At 44.5% G+C, this 4,907-nt stretch overlaps 1 protein-coding gene across 1 annotated transcript; it reads right to left on the minus strand.

The window, feature by feature from the left end:
* Positions 1 to 534: 534 nt before the first annotated feature.
* LOC138907353 (uncharacterized) lies at positions 535 to 1,314 on the minus strand. Its single transcript, XM_070197951.1, has one exon. The coding sequence runs from the start codon at positions 1,312 to 1,314 to the stop codon at positions 535 to 537; it is 780 nt and encodes a 259-aa protein (XP_070054052.1).
* Between the last annotated feature and the right edge of the window lie 3,593 nt (positions 1,315 to 4,907).

A 4,907-nucleotide genomic window follows, 5' to 3' on the forward strand; every position in this document is an offset into this window, starting at 1 on the left:
CCACGAAATCCAACCAGAACTCGCACTTGGAGAACTTAGCATAAAGCTTTTGTTCCCGCAAGGTCTGGAGCATAACTCTCAAATGTTGCTCATGCTCTTCCATACTACGCGAGTAGATCAATATGTCATCAATGAAGACAATGACAAATAAGTCAAGATATGGCCTGAACACTCGGTTCATCAAATCCATAAAAGTCACTGGGGCATTGGTCAAGCCGAAAGACATAACCAGAAACTTAAAATGGCCATATCTAGTCCGAAAAGCCATCTTCGGAACATCTGAAGCACGAATCTTTAGCTGATGATACCCAGATCTCAAATCGATCTCAGAGAATACCCTGGCACCCTGCAACTGGTCAAACAAATCATCAATACGCGGCAATAGATACTTGTTCTTAATGGTAACCTTGTTCAACTGGCGGTAATTAATGCATATCCGCATACTCCCATCTTTCTTTTTCAAGAATTACACTGGTGCGTCACCCAAGGCGACACACTCGGCCTGATGAACCCCTTTGCTAGCAACTCCTCAAGCTACTTCTTCAACTCTTTCGGGGCCATGCGGTATGGTGGAATATAGATAGGTTGGGTGCCTGCTGCCAAATCAATACTGAAATCGATATCACGATCTGGTGGCATGCTTGGTAAATCAGAAGGAAACACATCAGTGAACTCCCGCACAACAGGATCTGAATCAATCATAGGAGTCTCTGCAGCAATATCCCGAGCATAAGCTAGATAAGCCAGAAAACCCTTCTCGACCATGTGTCGAGCCTTCAGGAAAGAGATAACCCGACTAGGTGCACTGATAGATGAACCCCTCCACTTCAATCTAGGTAACTCTGGCATCACCAAGGTAACAGTCTTGGCATGGCAATCAAGGATGGCATGATACGGAGACAACCAGTCCATGCACAGGATGACCTCAAAGTCGGTCATGTCGAGCAACAGAAGATTCGCTCTGGTCTCATAACCACAGAAAGTCACAATACAGGATCGGTAGACCCGATCCATAACGACAGAATCACCCACGGGCGTGGACACAAAAATAGGAACACCCAAGGACTCATGAGGGACATCCAAATAATGAGCAAATAAGGAAGAAGCATAGGAATATGTAGACCCTGGATCGAATAATATTGAAGCGTCCCTACAGCAGACATCTGAGGCTGCTGCATCTGGTCTGACTGGAAAGGCATAGAACTTAGCTGGAGTGCCACCTGCTTGGCCTCCACCTCTAGGGTGACACCTACTCACCTGCCCTCCACCTTTGGCAGGCCGGATGATCGGTGTGGAAACTGGTGTATTATTCATGGGTTGATGGCCCTACTGCACTGCTTTGCCCAGAAACCCGGGGCAAGATCTCCTCATGTGACCAAGCTCCCCGCAGTCATAGAAACCTCTTGATGCGAAAGATGACTGACCCTGAGTCTAGCCCTGGGGACTTGAATACCCGCTGGAAGGACCCTGAATAACTGGTGGACGGTAGGAGCTCTCTTGAATGGCGCTGAAATAGGGCCGCACTGGTGCACCCCGAGAAGGCGGTGGTGCTGAATATGTGGGTTTGCTGGACTGACCACTCATGAACTGACCTCTACCCCCAGATGGAGCGCCGCTAAAACCTCCAGAATGTTGAGGCCTTTTCTCCCCCTATCATATACAATCGGCCCTGGGTGAGGATTCCCTCAATCCGCCGAGAAATCTCCACAACCTGCTCGTAGGGAGTACCCATCTCCACCTCTCGGACCATAGTAACCTGAATACCATAATGCAAGCCCGCAATACACCTCCGCACTCTCTCTGCATCGATGGAGAGTATCATAAGTGCATGGCGGGACAACTCACAGAAGCTTGCCTCATAATCGGTCACGGATATCTGACCCTGTTGTAGACGCTCGAACTGATTCTGTACCTCTTCCCTCTAGGAGAGTGAAATATGTCTCTCCAGAAAGAGACGTGTGAACTGATCCCAAGTCAAGGGAGGTGAACCCGCTGCCCTGCTAAGAAGATAGGACCGTCACCATCTATGGGCCCTGCCCTCCAACTGAAATATGGTGAAATCCACCCCGTTGGACTCCAATACCCTCATGTTGTGTTGTCTGTCCCTGCAATGGTCAATAAAATCCTGGGGGTCCTCACGTCGCTCACCGCCAAAGGCAGGAGGATGCAGTCTGGTCCATCTATCCAACAACTTATACGGCTCGACGGCGGCATCTGATCTGGGCTCTGGTGCAGTCGCTGCAACTAGCTGGGCTCCACCTACAAGTGCACCCGGGGTCTGATATACGGTAGCAGCGTGCCCTGGACCCTGAGCGGTAGGGGTCTATACTCCCCCTCCCGCCCGAGATATGGCTGGGTCTGCTGGAAATAAACCAGCATGCGTCATAGAATCCATAAACCGGAGCATACGGCACATGACCTCCAAAAATCCTGGAGCGAACGTGAAATCTTTTGGGGTCGGCTCAGCTGTAGGCACCTCACCCTGCTGTTCAATGACAGGATTACTGAATATACTAGTGGTACGACAGGAGCAACTCTAGGACGCCCTCGTCCTCTAGCACGAGCTGGAGCTCTCCCCGGCCTCTACCTTGGCCTCTAGCAACAGGGGAGCAACTCCTCCACCGCCACGTATAGCTGTCGCGCGCGTTCTCACCATCTGTGAGAGAATAATAGAAAGATACTTAGCACAATATCAACTGCACGATAGGAGATGAAGAAAAAGAAGTTTCCTAACACCCTATAGCCTCTCGAAGATAAGCATGTGCGTCTCCGCACTGATCCACAAGACTCTATTAGGACCGCTCATGACTTGTGATACCTATATGAACCTAGAGCTTTGATACCAAGCTGTCACGACCCAATTTCCACTATAGGTCGTGATGGCACCCAACATCACTGCTAAATAAGCCAACAGTGATCTATCCATTTAATTATTCATTTTAGTATTTTTAAAGTAATTAATTTTTTTAATGAGATACCTATTAATAGGAAATTTTAGTAAAACCAAGCATCAAATAAAGAAAAGAGTTAAGTTGTGAATTTAATACCCAAAACTATAAAATGTCTACTAGAATACTCCAAAAATCCGGTGTCACAAGTGCATGAGCAAACTAGTAGAATATACAAAACCTCCTATACTATTGTCTGGAATAAGATAGATAGAAAAAAAAATAATTGGGAGAGACTCCGGGTGCTGTAGAACGGACATAGAGAGTAGCTCAGCACTAAGCCTCTGGGTACGGGGGTATGCGCCTGAAGGACCGCCAGATGCACATGCCTCAGACCCTGCACGATTATTGCAGAAGTGTAACGTGAGTACATAAATAACATGTACCCAGTAAGTATCTAGTCTAACCTCGAAAAAGTAGTGTCGAGGGGTCAACTTCGACACTTACTAGTGGGCAAAATACATAATGAACAAGATTATTTAATAAGCAAGAAACTCAACATCAATGATGGAATAAGAGGCAATAATTAAATGACCATGTAACACATAACAATTAAAAATCCCCGAATATCACGTAATAATCTCAACAAGTAAGGACTTAACATGTATTTTAAATCCTCAAATCATGATAGACATATCAAGTGAAATCGGACTCCGAGTGAAAACACGCACGAGTTATGCTGAGGTCGTACGACCCAATCCATAATATTCGTGTACATACACTATCGAGGTTGTACGGTCTGATCCATGGATGCATCCCATATATATATATATATATATATATATATATATATATATATATATATATATATTGCCGAGGCATTCGGCCCAATCCACAGGAATAGAGAAACTTTTCGTATTTCAAATTTCACATTTACAACTCTGAGATAAACCCATGAAAAGGATATAATTTTCATCAATAATTAAGCATTTCCGCCAACTCTCTAAGTAATGAAGCTCAATTTAAAATGATCTTTAACCAAGCGTTACTAATACAAAATTAATTTAACAAGTTGAGTCCAAATAATACAAGTAATGGTATAATAAAGGCCTATGTCAATCCGGACATAACATGAATTCTAGCTACGCACAGACTTTAGTCACTTAGTGCGTACGTAGCACCCACAATTAGTAACAAATAGCAATTTAAACACCTATAGGGTAAATTTTCTCTAACAAGATTAGGCAAGAGACTTACCTTGTTCCCAAGTTCACTTTCCAATCCACAAATCACTCTAAAGCCTCAAGTCAATACCGAACAATCCAAAACTAGCCAAATATTATATAAATTAATCAATATATACTCAAAAGTTCATAATTTAGCTATTAGAATAATTACCCAACCCAAATTGGAAGATTCCTAAAATTTATCCTCGGACCCACGTGCCCGGATTCCGGATATTTTTGAAGATAAATGTTACCTATAACCTCACGAACCCAAATATATAGTTTCTACTCAATTCCATAATCATTTTCGTAGTCTAATCCTATTTTTATCAAAACCTAGGTTTTCCAATAATCTCCTAAAATTTCCACAATTTTTATGTTAAAATCTACCCATAATGTATGTATTAAACTCATATTGTATAGAAATTACTTACCTCAAAGTACTAGGTAAAAATCCCTCCTCAAAAAGCTCTAAAATCGACCAACAAGTGAAAGAAATGAATTAAAAAGCCTACGTCCCGACATTTTAAAACGCACTGCCTAGGCGTCCTTTCTTCGCGATCGCGGAAGAGGCCTCGTGATCGTCAAGGCAAACAGCCCAGGCCCAAAAAATTGGCTTTCACGAACGCGACCAGAGCCTCACGAACGTGAAGGCTTGTATGGCCTGCCCTACGTGAACGCGAGGGCTTCTTCGCGAACGCAAAGACCAACAGTGGCCACCCCTGCCAAGCCTACCATACGCGAACGCGGGCCCATTCACACGAACGCAAAGGCCACAGGTCCCAGACCTTCA

Source organism: Nicotiana tomentosiformis, chromosome 3, assembly GCF_000390325.3.
Source record: "Nicotiana tomentosiformis chromosome 3, ASM39032v3, whole genome shotgun sequence".
Classification (NCBI taxonomy): Eukaryota; Viridiplantae; Streptophyta; class Magnoliopsida; order Solanales; family Solanaceae; genus Nicotiana; species Nicotiana tomentosiformis.

What these genes read in the sequence shown, in the direction of transcription:
- LOC138907353 (XM_070197951.1), bottom strand. Translation starts at nt 1,314, where the DNA reads ATGAATAATACACCAGTTTCCACACCGATCATCCGGCCTGCCAAAGGT.